This window comes from Brachyhypopomus gauderio, chromosome 8, assembly GCF_052324685.1.
Source record: "Brachyhypopomus gauderio isolate BG-103 chromosome 8, BGAUD_0.2, whole genome shotgun sequence".
Lineage (NCBI taxonomy): Eukaryota > Metazoa > Chordata > Actinopteri > Gymnotiformes > Hypopomidae > Brachyhypopomus > Brachyhypopomus gauderio.
This window is the reverse complement of record NC_135218.1, coordinates 13,326,722-13,345,789: the sequence shown is the minus strand read 5'-3', so window position 1 is coordinate 13,345,789 and position 19,068 is coordinate 13,326,722. Positions and strand designations below refer to the sequence as shown.

The window sequence follows — 19,068 nt, the reverse complement described above, 5'->3', positions numbered from 1 at the left end:
TAAGTAATTGTAGTCTGCCTACAATGTAGTTCTAACCAAGAGTTCTGGTAAAGGTGTTTGGGTTTTTTTTATATGTTCATAGTCTAGAATCACTGCTTTCTTCCATGATATTGCCCTGTAGTATATGTACCACAAAGTAAATTCTTTGCACAGCTTGAATAGAATTACTTACTGAAGATGAGTTTGCTAAGAGTTGATATTCTGAGGTAACAGAGCTAATGTGCTAAGCATAAAAGTACCTAAAATTCATCATGTGCAAATGAACTCGTACATTTGTAGCTTGCAGAGCACAGTATATTGTTAAACCTGACCATAACCTTGTTAAAACTGGTATGACATTCGTTGACATTAAGCCACCTACCAAGTGAAGTTTGTCCCATAAAACCTTTTCCTTTCCAAGGTCTCTACAGTTCTTCTTTGTGTGGTATTACAACACTGCAGTCGACTAGCAGCAGTTTGAGGTCCAGTGACTACGCCAGCTGGTGTTGGGTCTGTGCATTCAGCAAGTCTGTTCCTGCGCCAGCGTCTGACCTGATCGTGTTGTTGCTCAGGCTGAGGGTCCCAGAGCATCAGGGTCCAGCGATCCCTTGATGCACACACAGGGGTCCTGGGTCTCTCAGTCTGTTTAAACTGCAATCTCACTTCCAGCCTGAGTATGGCTCATGTTCCCTAACCTGCGTTTCTGCCAGACTTCCCATGAACACCATGGCCTATGATGATCCTTCGGCACTGAGATCACCACCTGGTTTGGCTGAGTGGTTCTGAATAACTGGAAAACAGGTAATACAGGTAAATGTGTCCCAGCAGCATGAAGCTTGTGTTACAAATCTTGCACTGATTTCCCTTCTCCCAAAATCGCATCACATCCTGCCAGGATTATAAAACATTCATTACACTGAACAGTCCAACAGTTCTACATTTTTACCTTAAATCAAGCTTACAGATGGTGGTACACTTGTCTGCAGTGACTGCATTGTCTGATTTTTATTTTTTACCGCAATACATTTCTCCTACGTCATTTAAAGCACCATCTTGTTCTTTATACAGCTAGCCTTCAAGCACAAATCAGACAAACTATAATGAAAGCATCAAAAACAGCAGCGGCAAAAATATATTCATAGTAAGTTTAACGCAGAGATGACCAAACCATTAAATTAACACACCAGATGTTTCAGTGTTTATAAGGTTTCCTGCTCTGTGTATATACATGTAATGCTATCCGTCAGCTTCTTCATCACTATATCTGATTTTGTGTGAGGCCTGCAGTGCAGTGGTGCTTATACACTGCTCACTGACCAACCCAGTAGAAAGCCTTTCTTCAAAAAAAAATGATTGACACGCAATCATTTTTAAAAACTTTTATTAAAGAACATTAAAATCAGTTAAACATCCTTCATTCCACCAGGGATGCTGTGTATTTAAAAAAAAATTCTGATTATATGCATTGCCTCAGGAATCATTTCAATCCTAGACAGTTATAAAACGTGTTTAGACGGCAGTACACTCACATTGAAATTATATTCATTAATCAATAGAATTAACACAAACACATGTTGAGCAAAAGCCTCTTAGAATCACGCTTGTTAAATTAGAGCTTTGATATGTTTGAGGCTCTGTAACAGTCTGCACATTACCTCCAGTGGCTTTAGTATTTGGCATACTCAAAATTCTTTGAAAGACATTTTTGCATCTTGAATTGTCCTTGGAGATAAAGAGAGCATTTCCATGACACTACTTAGGCAGCACTGTATAGTCTCATGCACAATCAGTATAAGCAGAGCGCAAGACACTGCTAACAACACTGAGCAGTGAGTGCACATGAACAAAAGTCCTCAACGGTTTAACAGACAGCAATATAAGCTCACATAAAGCAAATTAACAATTTAAAAGTAGAGTGCTAACTATTTACACTGTCTTGATCCCATTGTCTATGCTGTGCCCATTCACACTGTGTGCCTATTATGTTTTCTTATTTGCTGTCTTCCACCACCTCAGACAGATGTTCTGATCGTAGCGTCTTCACTTTACTCTCCATGTTGGTGAGCCTGTGCTTGATCTTGCTCTGGTGCGATGTGTACTCTGCCATGAGTTTGGCAAACTTGGCAGACATTGCATCAAGGTTGCTCTCCAACCGCAAAATTTTCTCCTCCAGATCTTTGGGATCAGCGCCTGTGTTGGCCACTGTCTCATCAATCAGGTTGTCCTTCATCAATATGGCCCTGCCTTTCTCCTCCAGGGCCTTCTTGGCTTCAGGGTACTCCGTAAGTGCCTCCATCAGGTCATCTTTGGACAAGGCAAACAAGTCAGAGTAACCTACGCTCCGGATGTTGGCTGTTCTCCTGTTCCCAGCTTTACTGCCTTTGATACCAAGGATGCTAATTTCTCCAAAGTAAGCACCGTCGCTGAGTACCACAAACTGCGTGACACCGTCGTCCGCCACCACAGCGAGCTTTCCTTCCTTGATAATGTACATTTCTCTTCCAATGTCACCCTTCTTGCAGATGTAGTCTCCAGGGCTAAACACCTGAGGCTGCAGTTTGAGCACTAACTCTATAAGCAGTCCGGCCTCACAATCCTGGAAGATTCTAACCTTCTTCAGCGTGTCCAGGTGGACGTTAATGGCGATCTCGGCCCGGAGCTTGTCTGGCAGATTCTTCAGCACCTCTTTCTCATCACATGTCTTCTTCTCTGTCCAAAGATAGTCAAACCACTTGATGACTCTGGCCTCCAGGTCTTTGGTGACTTTGCGGAACTGCATGTATTGTTTGATGGAGTCAATCTTGGCTTGGAACTCTGCACGGGAGGCATTCATGTTAGAGATCATGGCACCAACATTACCAACAATGGTAGCGAAAATCAGAACTCCAATAAGGAAGTCAGTGATGACAAACAAATATTCAACATCTTTGACAGGAGGAGGCGTTTCTCCAATGGTGGTGAGCGTTAGAGTGGACCAGTATAGACAGTAGATGTATTTTCTAGCTAGTCGTCCATATTCTGGATGGCTAATGTTGGGGTACACCCATGTGTCAGTGCCAAAGCCAATGGTTTTGGAAATGGCAAAGAATATACAAGCATTCCAGTGAATAATCACCAAAATGTAGAGTACGAGGTTACTGATGCGGAAGATGTTGGGATAGCTGGTTCTGGTCTCGGTGCGATCACAGAATTCAAAGAGCCGGGCCATTCTAAAGAGACGATTGAAGCGCAGCTCTGGGTTGTTGTATCCCACCTTCAGCATCACGATGTCAGTTGGAATCATTGACAAAATGTCATATTTAAACTGTGTGGTTTTTCTGTAATGGATCATCAACTTCTTGGTGTCTTTAACTAGGAGGCCTTGCTCCAGGAATCCTGAAAATTGGAAAGTCATGTTAGAATCTGTTTCATACTTAGTGATTTCTACATTTAAATTACATCCAACTATAAACCATTACAAGATTAAAATATAGTGCTCTATCTTTACCTGTTCTTGATCTTACATATGTGTCTGTATAGTAGAGAGCATCAGAGGTATAGTCTAAAATGACCCACAGAATTGTGTACATGTCTTGAAGCTCATTGAAACAGGCTCTGTAGGAATTAGAACAGCACAATAAAATAAGCATTGTAACACCAACCCCAACACTGCCAAGCTTATGTAAAGTTTATTACAGATGTTCATGGGCAGACCTTGTTATGAGCATCATCAGGTTGTAAAATACTGGTACTGCTATTATTGACAGCCATCGATAATAATTGTCTGTGGCTGGATCCATGATCCACGTCTCTTTCCTGAGGACACAAACTTTGTCACCATCTATATTTTTAAAGAGACAAAGTACATTTACAAGTATATGCAAAAACGGGGATAGTGTCCATCATTTTTAAATGCACAATGTGAATTTTTATTTTATTTGCAAAGAAGACATCATCTGTTGAATGTGGTGGTATAAAAGGAACACACTTCATATCTAGTGGTTATTGGGTTTGGTCTAACAGACTGGAGGCTATTCTTCAACTGTACTTACAGCAGCTCGTCCTTCTTAGCATTTTTCTCATCCTTCTGATCATCCTTCTTTTCATCCTTCTTATCGTCCTTCTTGTCTCCATCTTTTTTCTCTCTTTTCTCATCATTCTCTTTTTCCTCCTTTTTGCTGAAGGTAACACTTTTGGCTTTTATTTAAGCACCCACATTTTTTTTGCACAAGGATGGACTATTGACCTAAACACTACTCTACTGTAGTGTATTGTCATTTACTTGCCTGTAGATGGCAGCACAAAAACTACCAAATAGGCTTTAGTAAGTGCATTAAACCAAGGAGTCTATAGAAAACATTGCTACAACCATCATCACGATATCTCTATGCTTAATAACTATGTCTAGGATTCAGGACATCTGGAGCAGAAGTGGATTAGTGATGAATATTTGTATAGGATGTACATTGACTGTACATTGCTGCGTAGTGAAATTGTAAAATGATAAATATCACGAAACTATATCATGTATTCTGTGCTAAGGGTTCAGATCTACTGTAACTACTGAGTACTTACTCATCTGTGTTGTTGCAGTTGTTCACATTGTAAACTGCAAGGAGCCATTGACTTGTTTCACTTAGGAAGGAAGAAACCATTTTGTTTCTGCATTATCAGCGCTGATGAAAATTCTGCAGACATTAAAACTGAAGTGTGCTGCATGGCTATTACTCTGATACTTTTTCTATATTTTTACTGCACTTCACTATTTAGTTTTCCTCGATGTGGGACCTAAGTGGAAATCTGCATACTGTCTCTCTACATTGAATCGGTCATTCATTCTGGCCCAGTCCTTATTTTACCTTGGCCTCATCACGTCAGGCCAGTGAGGGCAATGCTGATAGCATTAGTACAGGTGCAAGCCAGTTCCCCACTTTCTCACACCATTGTACTTCACACCACCATTTGTAGCACTGGTGCCGCCACTCGCATCATTTTCATCTGTGCAGTAAAGACGACACCAGGACTTACTTACTTCTTCTGAAGCCTGTCCGGGTGCTGTGTAGAAGAGCGGCCATTGCTGCCGCGGCTGGAGACATCTTTAAGCTCAGGCCCGCGGAAACGCTCCAGGAAGGAGTCTGGCCGCTCGGCTTCACGGTGCAGCCTATTGGACGCCCAGTTCCGCAGCATAAACAGGAAGTGGGAGAGCCTAGGACATGGGTACATGACACTAAAACCCCATGCAGTACAGTATGAAGCTTTCTCTGCATACGTTACACATTTTAGCACATGTTTCTGAAACCTTGTTGTTATAAAGTACCATCTGTTCTTATGATACAAGCACATACACCTAATTTGTTGAAGATAATGTCTGGGAGTTACCTGGCCATGGTCCCAACACCTGTAAACGAGCTCCTGCGTGATTCCTGGAGCTGACTGGTTGCCACAGAAATGACCCCTTGCATGTCAGAGGTCGTGTCGTCACTTACAGAGTGTGGCCTGAGATGCAGAGAACAGCAAGGAGACAGAAGCACAAACTGATCAACTCCTTTATGTCGCACCTGCCATGTTGGACACCTTCGTGCTCGCATACAAAAAAGTTTTGAGCTCACTGCTCAAAAGATGCAGATTTTTCTGCACAGTGATGGTGGATACTACTAAGCCTTTTAATATACCTATTGAATATAGGAAAACAAAGTTATAAAGGGTCAAGACCATCAAAAAAACATAAGCCATAATGCTGTCAAACCTGCTGGCACTGTTTTCGGTTTCATCCAGTTCATCTTCTGAGGCTCGGACTGATGGTCTTTGGCTGGATGGGTACGACTGCTTGGTGCAGATCTTTGCCATTTCTCCCCACCTTCACTCCGGACGAACCATGCAGCTCCTGTGAGAACATGCCAGCGTTTACATATCCCTTCAGCATCATGGTCCATATCTCACATACCAGCACAGCTAGCTAACAGCTTTACCACCCGTTAAATGTTGCCTTCGTTATGTGCTCATAATAATTAGATTTATGTGTATGTATTAGCAAGCTCATTATTTCTCATAAATTGAGGAGGTAATTAAATATATGCGGATCTAGGTGGTGGTTTGGCATGAATTGTATTCATTACTGCTCATATCAGATAGCTCAAAGGTGAACTTATTTTAATGCCAAGTGAGCTGAGTGCATTTGAACTGCCAGTTCCCGCTTGTTTATCATTAGAGACTCTTCAGCGTGAAAAGCTGTACACGTGGTGCGCCCCTTTGCTCCAGAAGAGATGTTCCACGGCGCACCGATAGTGCCATCTGAGCTCGGTCTAAAAATACAACCTGCTTACCCATGTTGCCTAAACACTAAACAGGATGAGCCACGCCGTGAAAAACAAAAGCAGAGATTTACCTTGCCTTACAACACAACACGACACCTAATGTACCAAGACCACAGAAGTAAGCGACCCTCTATAAGTAATGTGATGTTGTTCCTGTCATGGACGGATATATACTTTCTAGTTCTTTTAGTTATGTGCTTCATTAAAATTTTATCTTTTTACATTTGTTTGGTTTTATTGTGGCGTGGGAGAAAATGTCTTTAAAATTTGCATAGCCCGCATTACAAAGTACTCAAAACGTTGGGACAAAGAAACTGCACAGGTCAGAAGCAGGCAGGCTTGGTCCTTGGGTTTAATTAGCCTACACGTTGTCGGATTTCAATGAGCATAGGCTACCTCGTCGAATCAGTTTTTAATCCTGATTGTCTTGTTTAATGAGAAACTGTGGAATTATAAACTGTTCTAAAACAGTATACAAATGTGCAGACATTAAGGTAAAGTGCGTTGCCCGTCCCTATTATGCGTGTGAATGAGATAGTGACAGTTTTGTGCTCTCAAACAATCTTGTCTTTTAGACCAGATTGTCTTTTAACAATCTGGTTAAGCAGATTTTTTTATGCAAAATGGCATAACTAAATATAAATCCCGCAGAAATTACCACGCAGAAATTACGCCATCCGAGCGCAATTGTTTTCTTATATTTGTATTTCATTCTTGCGTTGTCGAAATGTGAACTAGTCCAAACTTACCAGAAAGGCTTGATTTAGTAACAAAAATCACATCAACAGATTTAACTGGGATTATATCTCCTCTGAGTGCGCATATTGATTAATCCTCAAACGGTTCCTTTTTCAAAGTATCTGATGTCTTAATGTGTGTATAATCCATGCTTTTAAAAATCAGTTTTTTCTTTACGAAGGTCGTCATATCAGTCCGTTGTCCGCAATATTTAAGTTTTATGCATTGAGTGGTGTGAGAATCCTGAGAGCGACATGCGGAGTCCTCAGCACCACTGTGAACCACCACGCGCTGTGGGAGAGCTGTAGTGTAGCGCGAGACATCTCATTAATATTAATCTTTGGTGCTCACCCTTTCTTCTTCCCTCCCTTAAATCCAAACTCGCCCGCTTTCATACTTAACCTAGTAACGCAGTCAGATAATTTAGTGGTAACAGGCTATTTATGGGGTACAAAACAAACATTTTCCTCTTCTACACCTACAGTATAACGCTGGGCCATGTAGCAAACTTTGTCCAAAACATCTTCAAAACAGGACGGATAAATGAATTCTTAAACACAGCAGTTCTATTTATATTGTGAAGTGGACAGTATCTTTTGCTTGTTTGATTTTTATAAGCAGTATTTCCAACAGATGCAGACTGAGCTATTCGTCATTGCTTTGACTAATGTTATCACTTGAACTCAAATCGCAATATTGTCAGTTTAAAATCCAGTCTTTAGTTTTTTGTCTTGGCACATTTTAAGATGAACACGTTTATTAGCCAGCCAGTGTTACGCTGAACCAATCCGTTTTTGAGATGGACCAGCACTTATCATTTGGTGGCACCACCTGCACTGCACCAACAGCTCTCCCCCTCCACCCGAGCAATCCTCAACGCAATCTGCAAAGCTGCATCGCTAATCCCAGATTAGGCTTGAGCACTTATCTGAGCTGTTTAATGCTTCTTCTTGGATTCGGCCCCACAAATCATGCATACACCTGTTGCACTGAGCTTACCTCAGCATGTGCTGACCGCTCTGCTGATCTGGACATGATGTCAGAGTTTCTGAAACAGATACTGTACCAGCCAGAGCAATGAAGAAATGACAAAGGTGGAATAATGGAGTTGTAATATACTGGGGAGGGTAAGAGAAAGATATACAGACCTTTAATGTCATGTCATCCAGTCCTATGAATTCCTCCTTTATGCCCTTAAACCTCACTCACTGGGCACATTGAAAAGATTTATACAAAAAAAGTTTTATTGGACACACAGCCTAGTGATTTGTTCAGTGTATAAGTAACATAAGGTTTCACTAAACACAGCAAGCTCCAAAAGACTAGAGTTCAACTAATGATTTTTTGTTACATTTTAATGGTTCTCTATAATTTGCAGTTGACATCTGCAACCACATGAAAATGGAGTGATGTAAAATCAAACATTCATTCTGTTCAGATTGTCGCTTTTCTTCCACCTCTGTACTCCTTTCCTCACCTATAATCCACTACTCACAACACTTTCCCACCACATCCTCCACTCCATCTGTCCTCCACTCCATCTGTCCTCCACCCCATCTGTCCTCCACCCCATCTGTCCTCCACTCCATCTGTCCTCCACCCCATCTGTCCTCCACCCCATCTGTCCTCCACTCCATCTGTCCTCCACCCCATCTGTCCTCCACTCCATCTGTCCTCCACCCCATCTGTCCTCCACTCCATCTGTCCTCCACCCCATCTGTCCTCCACTCCATCTGTCCTCCACTCCATCTGTCCTCCACCCCATCTGTCCTCCACTCCATCTGTCCTCCACCCCATCTGTCCTCCACCCCATCTGTCCTCCACTCCATCTGTCCTCCACTCCATCTGTCCTCCACCCCATCTGTCCTCCACTCCATCTGTCCTCCACTCCATCTGTCCTCCACTCCATCTGTCCTCCACCCGTAGCTTCCAGCATCCAGCACCCCCTCCACTCACCTGACTCCTCTTCCTCTCCAGCCCTGACCATCATCTGGATGGAGTAGGGAGATGTCCTCACCCACCATGTTCTTCTAGCAAAGCTTTGATTGGACTGCATGCTTAGTCACCATTCTTCATGGAAGAAGTTTGTTAGGGTTATTTTTTTTCACTTTGCCGTATGCACAGTCTATCATGAGTCTATCAAGCCAGCACATTAACTAAAATATTAACCTAAAACATCTTATCTTCAACAAAGCTACTAGTTAATGTTAGTAAAAAATAATCATCAATGATTCTTTCTATATATTCTGCTATATTTACATTTTTTTGTTGATTTATTTTATATGAGTGGCATCCATTTGTGAATACCAAATACTTGCCATATTTCAAGGTCATGTCTGGTTGTTGTATTTTGGAACTGGGAGATTTGTCTTGAGAAAAGTGAGATGTTGCTATGACAACATTTAGCTTCATTAAATGCTGTCTTGCAGTGTCCTTCTGAAGTGCAGTGATTAGCAGGTCAGTCCCCTGTGGAAGAGAACAATTCACTTCAGAAATGCTGACTGAAAAACTAAACATAAGACCATAGTGATATTTTTTCAAGCCTTTCCCTTTTATAGCAGAATATATACAATTGTGCATCCGAAAGAGTTCTACATTCTGAAGACCTCTGGAAAACAAACATGCACATACAAACACACACACAAGCCCAGGGCATAACTACACCCAGCTCTCAAAATGGTCTTTGATGGGGCTGTCATGTCAAGGACGCCACATCTTCCGTTTGCTTCTTGAATCATCATCGCTTTTCTAATGCGAGGAGGCAGCATATGTGATGACACGCTTCACCCAAACCACCACAACGCATGCGTCTTCCTACTTCATGTCTCTGGGTGAGGGTGATGTGTAAGAGGAACATGGGAGCAAGGTTATCATCCTAGCGTCTCATCTGCATGACATCATCTCCTCATCCTCATCCTCACCGCAATCTCTACTCTAGTGCTGAAGGGTGAAAATGAAATGTGGGCAAGGCAAGATCTGCTTTTTGGACAGCACAGATGAATGAGGCTATTTAATGTGCTTTACAAGTCAAACCAAACAAAAAAAGACAAATGATGAAAACAGAACCATAAAGTTCATCTGGATCTTAGTCAGAGTAGATGAAAAATCTAAGATGAATAAAGCAGGCTAAGTCGATGGGTTATGTCACAGACTGATATACTGTTAGATGCCCCTGTGTTAAGAAGTGTGGCTCCCCATCTGGCCTTTTTTTGCCGCTTTCTCTATTAGATCTTTTATGTCTTTCCTTTCATCACAACAATAAGGCTTTGAAATAGCCAAAGGCAAAGTGTCAGGTATAAATCCTGTTTTACTTAAGGGCTGTTTATAAGAGTGTGAACCTGTGCTAAATCTATCTGCTCGATGTATTGCTGTAAAATGTAGTAATCCTCTGACTGCTTGCCACCCCGTGGTCTCCAATACAAACAATCGCTGATTCTTGATACTTGGCCTGAATATGCAGAATTCAGGAAGGCTGGAGAATTAATTTAGTGTTTTATATGCTACAGACTGGAGCTTGGCATTTGCATGTCAACCTGCATTTGTGTTTTGTTTTCATTTTATGCCTTCACAATAATCACAATATGCATGAGAGGTGAGAATTCACAAGAGAACTGCAGAAATTCAGCCATTCGTAACAATTGTTAAGTTGCCATGGCAGCCACTCAAAACCAAAGAGTGCCGTACCCTTGAGCCCACTCCATCGCCAGCGGTTTGCATGGCACTCTGTTGTCTGGAACACATAGACTGTGTGTCTACACTGCTCACTGTTGCTGCATTCAGCGACTGAAAGGACATACATGCCTATATTCACCTTCTGTAAAACACATGTCCACATATGCACTTCACAAACTTATTAAGCAGCCTAGTGGCACATGGATTTATAGATACAGGTCAGTATGATATAGCAATATTCCTCTATTCCATAATGTTTTACAATTACACAGAGGGCTACATACAGCAGTTAAAGTCAGTTATATCATTAATCATTCTTCTAAAGCAGACATCTTTGTGCTTTGGTAAAATTATATGATACAAATGAAAGAATATAAACCATGTATCAAAGAGTAACAAAAATAAATGCAGATTCACTTCGGATATATATTTCCTGACTGATTAATCAAAGAAACCAGACAGAGCACAATGCAGGAGGTATATTCCTTCATGGAAGACCGGAGATCTCAGAAATAAATTAGAAGAGAACAGACAGAACTCCTGTGCAAGCAAAGTGCTTCTCAAGTTCTAAGAGGAGGAACAAGTTTATACATGAAAAAGTATGAGAAAAAGGTCTGATGTGCCACTTTTCAGTGCAAACTTTAATAAATTTGTTATTTCCTATCAGTTATGACCATACACAGTGCATCCTTGGACATGGCCAATAAATCTGACACCGAGAAATTTACTACTGTTTAAGTCAATTACGCATTGTAAACACCAGGTGGTGCTAGTGGATGACTGGCTATGTGGTCAAGTCCAGTTCAGTTTGACCATGTCATAAATTGACTTATAAACACAAGTCACTCTTCAGACGCTTGTCATTGTTTCGTGTCTTTTAGAATGAGGGACAGATTTATTCCTATTTGTCGTGTACCTAAGCATGTGTTAGACATCTAATTAGTTTGATCATAGGATGCCACTTTCAACACAATATTACATTGCACCTTTAATGGAAAAATAAAATAAACAACTTAACCTTATGCATTCCTGTACTTAAGTAAAGATATGAGTTACAAATCTGCAATCAGGTTGTATGACAATTCGATTGTGCATTCCTGAAATAACTACAATATACTGGAAATAAGTAGTAACCAGAGACGGCAATGAAAATATCAATACACGGCACTACCAGCAAATTAGCATTAATACAAACAGGCCAGAATGCAATTGGACCTGTTAGATTAAAAAGAGAACCTTGCAGAAGGAAGCAAATACCATTTGGTGCAGGTTTTGTTAATAACTGTAAACATCTTAGTGACTGCATTCCTAATATATTTTAGAGGAGGTGATAGCAAGCACTGCATGCTGCTTTATTCTGGGGACTTTTATATTTATTATATTTATTATTTTTTTCAGCCATCTTGATTGCATGTTGTATTTCCTCTTTTCCTGGGATGAGGCCACAGCAAATGGCTGATGAGAGAGTTTTGTCTGTGGTGGCAGTGAAGAATTGCGTCAGTATAGGTAGAGCTCAACGGAATTAGACCAACCGTAAAGTAAATGTCTGTTTCTATGGTTTCAAGAGCATCGACAAGTTTTCCAGCTTCATCACATTATCTGGTTCACTTCCTGGTTGTATTTTTGTCATTAGTCATCAGACCAATAAGTCATGTTAACCTGTGTAATAATTTTTTCTCCATTCAGCCGAGTCCGTTCTGCGCCATCATATCCGACGATATTAATTGAAACGGGGCTAATCTGACCTGGTTCACTAAGTGCATTTTTATCCCAACACTGCTTAGTTTGGGATATCCAGTGTTGTTATTTTTCTTTAGCAAGCTCATAAAACTATTAGAGTTTTATGCAAACAAAGCTCCTGGGAACATGTATACTGTACCAATCACACTTCCTTAATTACCCTTGATGTGTCCTGTAAGTACCACGCACACAGCCGGACCTCCTCTCTCCTGACCTGTATTTGCTCTTGGAGTCAGCGTGCTCATCCACGTGCAGCTGACGCGTAGCATCGCGCACGTGCACACGCTTGACACGCAGAGGCTGAACCATTCTGAAGCAATGCATAGGAGGCATACGATTTCATTCTTATCCCATATATCGTAATTTGATTGCGTTAAAGTCAGAGAAAAAACCTGCTCGTTTTTAAAATCTCAGAAAGAAATGATTACACCCCACAGATAGAACAACTTTGCATTAAACCTTCGTCTAATCAAAACTTTGAAATTGGGAATTTTGAGAACTTTTGAAGTTCTTTTATATACGCCTGTTTATGACAGTAAATCCTTACTTTTGGTAAACTATGGTATACAATGAAAATAATGACAATGTTACAATGAAAGAAAACAGTGTTAAGAAGTTGGCCACACAAATGGAACCCCCCTCTACACCGAGGATTGGAATACTCCGGGCATGCTCTCAGTTCATTCAGGGCATATTCCATTTAGCCTATTGAGGAGTCCGGAAGGAAGGTTGGTTTATGTCTTTGCAAAAACAAAACAAGTATTTAGCGTTGCAGTACTTTAATAAGATAATGTTGTGTTTTTTTTCTGTATAGCCTAGTTATGTGTGGTGTAGAAAGTTCCAGAAACATACCCACTATGTGATAAGATGTAATGGAAGCAGGGGGAACAGAGCGAAGACGGGTAACGAGAGCCCGCAACAGGACAGGCTCGCAGGATGAGGCAGAGAAGACCCAACACACAGCTGTTCTTCGACCTTCAAGAGTCGGGAATATAGACGGCACGATGGAGGACGACTGCGATCATCTGAAACATGGGCGTTTAGGGCGGAAGGTGGTCGCCCCGCGGTACAGTCTGGTCCGTGAGATCGGTAGAGGTAGTTACGGGGTGGTGTACGAGGCGGTTGCGCGGAGGTCTGGCGCTATGGTGGCTGTGAAGAAGTTGCGGTGTGATGCGCCTGAAAATGTGGAGCTGGCTCTTGCTGAGTTCTGGGCCTTGGCGAGCTTGGAGAAACGACACGAGAATGTGGTCCAGCTGGAGGAGTGTGTGCTTCAAAGGAATGGCATGGCTCAGAAAATGAGCCACGGAAACAAGCGATCCAAGCAGTATTTGCGGCTGGTGGAGACTTCGTTGAAGGGTAAGACAAACGTTTACTGCCTGTTGTTTTGTAGCGGACCACAGGACGATCAAAAAAGAAGGAGTAGATGTTGGTCGACTCTGCTTGTGTGAGAGTTTAAAGGACTTAGCCTACATGTCCTAGATGACGTCAGCATGGACGTGCACTTTGTTGAATGTTTTTCTTTGCACATTTCAGCACATCAGTTAAATTATCCATATGGATTCGAGTTAAAAGCATAGGGCTGTTATTAGAAATGACTAAGATTTGTCCGAAGACGTGGAAACACGGCCAAGCTGGACGTTTCCATTGTTCGACGTATCAGCGTGACGTTTAATGTACTCCACGCAGTGTTGACGTAGCACCGGTCAGATGTTCAACCCTCCCCCACCTCGAGTTATGCAACCCTAATGTCTTGGAAGAGGGTCACGGAACAAGGAAGTAGTGTACTAGTTGACCTGATTTGTTTCTGGTTTTGTTTTGGTTTTTTTTTTCAGGATTTCATATCAAATGTGCTGTTGGTGGTTTGCTGTGGTGTCGTTTATAGAACGAGATATAACTGTAGTCCACCATTTTTAGTTTAGTTGTTTCCAGGAAGACGTTATTTCGTATTTTGAAGTGATTGTGAATCATTTAAGTCACCAAAATGGCTGAATGTGTTTTAAATGCATTGTGATATTACATATTCTAGACTTACTCTGAGTCTAGACTTACGAGATTTTAATTTTAGAATATATAGCATATATCTGATCCATGTCAAGCTCATGAAAACAAATTTTCCTCCTATTTTGATTAAGGTTGTCTTGTGGCCTTATATTGATATAGTTGCAAAATTTATCCATATATACAAGTACTTACAATTAGTCAATGATTCATTGAATATTGACAAGAAAGGCTCAAATTCTCCAGTATCAGGGTATCAAACAGCAAGACTTCCAGCATGTATGAAGGAGAAAGTTCCACTTGTGAATACCATAAACTTTGTATATGCCACCATGGTTGATCCTATTAGAAGAAAAGTGTGATGTGAACATTTTGTGCTTGTATTTGTCATACACAAATCTGTAATCTGTTCATCTGTAATGCATCATGTCCTGTGCTCAGGTGAGCGGGTGTTGTCAGGGGTGGAGGAGCCGTGCTACTTGTGGTTTGTGATGGAGTTCTGCGAGGGTGGAGACCTGAATCAGTTCATCCTCTCGCGCCGGCCCGACCCATGCACCAACGCCAGCTTCATGCTGCAGCTCAGTGGCGCCGTGGCCTTCCTACACCAGAACAACATCGTGCACAGGGACCTCAAGCCCGACAACATCCTGATCTCTGAGCGCTCGGGCGCCCCTGTGCTCAAGGTGGCCGATTTTGGCCTGAGCAAGGTGTGTGCAGGGCTGGGCGTGGGGTTGGGTGCGGGCCGGGACCAGCGGGACCCCGAAGAAAGGAACAGGAGCAGCGTGAACATCAACAAGTTCTGGTTGTCGTCTGCGTGCGGCTCGGACTTCTACATGGCGCCTGAGGTGTGGGAGGGCCACTACACGGCCAAGGCGGACATCTTCGCGCTGGGCATCATCATCTGGGCCATGCTTGAGCGCATCACATTCATCGACGCCGAGTCAAAGCGGGAGCTACTGGGGACGTACATACGCCAGGGCGCGGACATCGTGCCTGTGGGCGAGGCCCTGCTCGAGAACCCCAAGATGGTGCTGAACATTCCCCAGAAACGCCGCTCGCAGATGTCCGATGCGCTTCGGAAGCTTCTTCAGGATATGCTGGCTGTCAACCCTCAGGACCGACCCGACGCCATCGAGCTGCACGGCCGCATGGGACGCGTCACGTGTGCTGCCTGATCACGTGTGCTGCCTGTTCATGTGACGTATGTAGGTAAGCTTCAGCAGGGCTGTCCTCTTGCCACACGTTTACACGCTGATATGCTGGAACAGGAGGGCTGTTTTTTTTGTTTACATCTGTGTTGTGGACCTTGATTCTGCCTTTGAAAATATTGTTTTAATTTAATTAGCTTTGGTTTGATGGAAAAGATTAACATAATTTTTTGTAGTACATGTAACTCATGTTTACACTTTGAAATAATTGAAGAAGAGGATTTCAGTTGATGACTTTCTTGGAGCCTAAACAACTTATTTTAGTTAGTGGTGTCAATTTAGTTAGTGGTGTCAAATCTAGCAAGCTTGCTAGATTTTCTAATTAGCAATCCAGGTAAAATTAGTAGAATCAACACAATCCAGGAAGCCTGAGCAAAATCCTGGTGAGGATTTTTAATCTCTGAACCTGGAATTGACACCTCTAATTTTAGTGTTTGGTTCTACTATGTTTCCCTGAAAATAGTGCATTCAGACATGGTGGGATTGCTCAGCTTTGACTCACAATCATGTGTAGCATTTTGGAAACCAAAATGGAGGCTGACTTGATTCAGAATGCAGTAGCTACGCAGAAAGGAAATTTGTCTCTGGGTTTTGTGGGAACTCTGCATGCTGTTGGCATAGTAAAGCTTAATTACACTGATTTTTTTTTCTTTCATTTTATTGCAAAGTGTGTTCGAATAGGCTAGCTTGGCTTATTGGCGAGCAGTGTGTTTCCTGGAGGCTTGTTTTGAAGGAGAGCAGGGCAAGGTGGGGTAAGGACAGGGAGGCGGTGCTGCTGTCTCCTGCTCTTAATGAGTCCTTTACAGCTGTCTGCCCCGCTGCTCCAGGCTGGAGCTGCTCACGGCTTCTCCCCATCCCCCACTCGTCCTCCTGGGCTGCCATTACCGCTGTTGTGGGGCAAGGCAGACAGGACTGCAGTGTGTGTTGTTTCAGGAGTGGGGGGAGGAGGCTGAAGGCATTGGGGAAGGGCTTTGGTTTTGTGCTGATTTTAAACCACAAACTAAAGATGTTCTATATATGTGTGTGTGTACATGGTTTATAAACGTGTTGTAAGGCATTTTTGCTTGGACTCCTCATGACTTATTTTGTTGTCTCCCTCAAATTTACGCTTAAAAAAAATCTCTGAATTAAAATGACCTTTACCAGGGACCCTTTTGTTTAGGGTTGGGAGCAGGTTGTAGTTTGTGGCCAGGGTTCGCTTTACGTTAGCAAACTGTAGCTGTAAACAAATGTAGGTGCTCGGGAGAACAGAGCCAAGCGTGTTGTCTGAGAGGGAGATGCAGCCTGGGAGCAGCACTAATGACTCAGCACAGTGCTGCAGTGGAGGAGGGCGGGGACGGCTGATGGAGGCCTTCAGAACCGCGTGGTGCAGCAAAGCGGAGAATAAAAGCGTGGGTGATGTCACGTTCCTCATGGAGCTTCTCACGTGGACACCACTCTGGGCTGGTATTGATGATGTACATAGGTCGGCTGGTCACGTGCTTATCAGATCCGTGCGCTGCTTCGTTAGTCTCTGGTAAATTGCGGAGGGAAACGAGGCTTGTATGTGTAACTGGGGCACACCTGTTAGGGAGAGCACGTGTGAGGGCGGGGCACCCCTTACGTGTGCCACCTGTGTCCCGCCGCTAACGAGATCCACTGTTCTGACCTCAGCGTGCGTTCGGCTCTTACTTACACATGGCTTTCTCTTTTTCCAGGCTGTTCATTACTGGACCCCACAACTCTGCACAGGTGAAACAAAGGGACGACTTTTTGTTTTGGACTACTGTGAAGATTCTCTTGCACATCTAATGTGAAGTGTAAGCTTGCTCCCATGCAGTTATCTATTAGGATGCAACAGACAGAAATGTGTTACTCCTTCTACGTACTATTTGATTTTCTGTTTTATATTGTTTTTTATAGTTATATTTTCTTCTGACTTGAGGAATGTTTATTTTTGTTGTTGCCTGGGATTTGAGAATGTCTTTGTTTTTTTTTTAAGCACCTCATCTAAGCTGGAGACTTCATGTTTAGTGTATGTTCACCTACTAAGCAACACTTTATGAACATATTCTACACACATTTTATACTTTTCCAAATAGGAAATGTAAGTGCATTCAAAATAACACATTAACCAGCTGTTATTCAATACACAATGTCTTGACTGTCCTGCTTTGGAAATGGTGAGTGAGCTGCAATTTTGTCTCACCCAGAAATACATTAAGACATTCAACTGCAACCAAAGGAAAAAAAATTTTGGTTCGTGAAAATACTTGATATCCTTCCCTGATAGGCATAGTAAACGTACACTTAAACCACATCACATTTTTTTGTCATTTTAATGCCAACAAGCCTATATAGATCAGCTAGTTATATAGCTTAAAATATAAGATTTATTATTGTTTCATGTGCCTTGGGGTTATTTATACTTTATTGTAAATGTATGCAGTGTGGTCTCCATGCTGTTTACATTCCCACCCTTTGAGTGTTGAGCAAAACCAGTTAAACCAGTGAGTTCCAGTTGAACACCAAGAGCTTAAGCCCTCCCCCCTAGTGCTCTGTGAATAGTGCACTACCCCCTACCCCCAAAAGAACAGAGAAACAGGTGCATGCTGGTAAATGCTGAACCAGTGGCCAGTGTCAGAGGATCTGGTGATCGGTTGACTGTGGTAATCGGTTGACTGTGATGCTGGTGCATGATTAAGGGGCATATATGGATCATTTTTTTTCCTCTTTTTGAAGCGGTTATTTGTACTTCTGTTTATTCATTGAAAGTGTTCATTGCCTTTTTATTGGCTGTGTTTAAAGGCCCAGCTACCTTGTATAAGCAGATTCATTACTATGTGATAATGCTTTTAAAATGCTGCTTAAATTGGTGGGTTTCCTGTAAAAGTTTTTTGTCACTGAAACCATGGAAACATTACTGGTTCATGAGCAAAATGCTGCGGCAGGTCCACTCATGACTTGATCTGAACCATTTGAGGGAGAAAGGTGTGTGTGTGTGTGTGGGGGGGGGGGTGGGGGTGTGCGTGCGTGTGTGTGTGTGTGTGTGTGTGTAGAGGTGTGTGTAGGGGTGTGTGTGTGTGTGTGTGGGGGGGTGTGTGTGTGTGTGGGGGGGTGTGTGTGTGTGTGGGGGGGTGTGTGTGTGTGTGTGTGTGTGTGCGCGCGTGCTTGCCAGCATGCTTGTGTGTGCTGTAGTTCTACCTCGGCATGTTTGTGTAATTAGAACCTATCCACTAAATACACCTGTTCAGTGCTCTTGCAGAGGTACAGTGGTAGCTGGTGTCTGTTTGTCATGTTTTGATTCTTATTTCCTTTTGTCAAAGGTTTTGAACAGGTCAGGCACTAGTTGAAACCTCAGTTTTAACCAGTATTTTTAATATGTTCTTCCTCTTATTTTCTTTTCTGTTGTATTAATGGCTAGATTGTTCTCTGCTGTTGTGGAAACAAGTCATTAGCCC

At 42.5% G+C, this 19,068-nt stretch overlaps 2 protein-coding genes across 5 annotated transcripts; one reads left to right on the top strand and one right to left on the bottom strand.

Annotated features, from left to right (window-relative positions):
- Positions 1-1,397: 1,397 nt before the first annotated feature.
- On the bottom strand, positions 1,398-13,410 carry cnga3a (cyclic nucleotide gated channel subunit alpha 3a). Of its 4 annotated transcripts, none has more exons than XM_077014699.1 (13): positions 13,275-13,410; positions 9,329-9,476; positions 8,967-9,080; positions 8,159-8,218; positions 8,010-8,070; positions 5,705-5,842; positions 5,338-5,454; positions 4,991-5,164; positions 4,534-4,593; positions 4,011-4,136; positions 3,673-3,774; positions 3,467-3,573; positions 1,398-3,354 (listed from the first exon to the last, which is right to left on the bottom strand). In XM_077014699.1, exons 6-13 carry the CDS (start codon positions 5,803-5,805, stop codon positions 1,970-1,972), a joined length of 2,172 nt encoding a protein of 723 aa, XP_076870814.1. In that variant the 5' UTR covers positions 5,806-5,842; positions 8,010-8,070; positions 8,159-8,218; positions 8,967-9,080; positions 9,329-9,476; positions 13,275-13,410; the 3' UTR covers positions 1,398-1,969. The 4 variants fall into 4 exon arrangements, with proteins under 4 accessions (XP_076870814.1, XP_076870812.1, XP_076870816.1 ...); XM_077014697.1 differs by lacking the exon at positions 13,275-13,410 and adding an exon at positions 12,583-12,994; XM_077014701.1 differs by lacking the exons at positions 4,011-4,136; positions 4,534-4,593; positions 13,275-13,410 and adding an exon at positions 12,583-12,994.
- stk35l (serine/threonine kinase 35, like) lies at positions 13,295-18,659 on the top strand. The gene is made up of 3 exons (XM_077014702.1): positions 13,295-13,778; positions 14,862-15,629; positions 17,326-18,659. Exons 1-2 carry the CDS (start codon positions 13,295-13,297, stop codon positions 15,593-15,595), a joined length of 1,218 nt encoding a protein of 405 aa, XP_076870817.1. The 3' UTR covers positions 15,596-15,629; positions 17,326-18,659.
- The last annotated feature ends 409 nt before the right edge of the window (positions 18,660-19,068 follow it).

Bases quoted from the DNA above. Each gene is read 5' to 3' on its own strand.
- stk35l (XM_077014702.1), top strand. From the start codon at position 13,295: ATGGAAGCAGGGGGAACAGAGCGAAGACGGGTAACGAGAGCCCGCAAC. The intron at 13,779-14,861 runs GTAAGACAAACG...TCCTGTGCTCAG, and splicing joins GGTGGAGACTTCGTTGAAGG to GTGAGCGGGTGTTGTCAGGG.
- cnga3a (XM_077014699.1), bottom strand. From the start codon at position 5,805: ATGGCAAAGATCTGCACCAAGCAGTCGTACCCATCCAGCCAAAGACCA. The intron at 5,165-5,337 runs GTAACTCCCAGA...CCCATGTCCTAG, and splicing joins GGTGTTGGGACCATGGCCAG to GCTCTCCCACTTCCTGTTTA. The intron at 3,775-4,010 runs GTAAGTACAGTT...TTGTGTCCTCAG, and splicing joins GCTAAGAAGGACGAGCTGCT to GAAAGAGACGTGGATCATGG.